Genomic DNA, 529 nt, shown 5'->3' on the forward strand with positions numbered 1-529 from the left:
TCTGGTAATATAACTATGTAATTTGGATTCTCAACACCTTGGGCAAGTCATTGGCATGGGGTCTCTGAATAGTTCCTGAGGATCAAAGTTGTTGAACATGCCACATAGAGGAGAGAGATTCACCTGAGTAGTTTCCATCAAGGTTACCTGAGAATCTGGTAAATCCTTGTTGACTTTCTTTATCTGTCTGCCTGACTCTCTCCGAGAAGATATCTTGCCTATCTTTTCCCCAGGTGAAAATGATTCAAAGTTTGAGTTACCAATCATTGGAGCCATGGCATCTGCTTTCCTCTTTACACCTTTCTGAAATGACAAAGAAAAATGTATTTAGAGCAAGTGAATTGTATAAAAGGAAAAGACCCTTCCTTTCTCATCACTCAAACCTATGAAAAGCCAAAGGAGAGAAAAAGAAATTATGTACTCCATGCTTTGACTTTATGTTGATAGTGCGTCTTTTCTCTTGTATGTACAGCAATGAGTAAAAATAATCCCCTGTTTGCTGGTAGCCCATGTCTTGACATTTCTCTTG

At 38.8% G+C, this 529-nt stretch overlaps 1 protein-coding gene across 1 annotated transcript in view; it reads right to left on the reverse strand.

Moving 5' to 3' along the window:
* The window catches only part of LOC119582009 (bromodomain-containing protein 3-like), a gene marked incomplete at its 5' end in the record, with an annotated part of 61,922 nt that overhangs the window by 27,196 nt on the left and 34,197 nt on the right, over window positions 1-529 (reverse strand). The window contains 1 exon segment of the mRNA XM_037930204.1: window positions 124-303. Coding sequence (XP_037786132.1) covers window positions 124-303 — 180 coding nt within the window.

This window comes from Penaeus monodon, chromosome 15, assembly GCF_015228065.2.
Source record: "Penaeus monodon isolate SGIC_2016 chromosome 15, NSTDA_Pmon_1, whole genome shotgun sequence".
In the NCBI taxonomy this organism is placed as follows: domain Eukaryota; kingdom Metazoa; phylum Arthropoda; class Malacostraca; order Decapoda; family Penaeidae; genus Penaeus; species Penaeus monodon.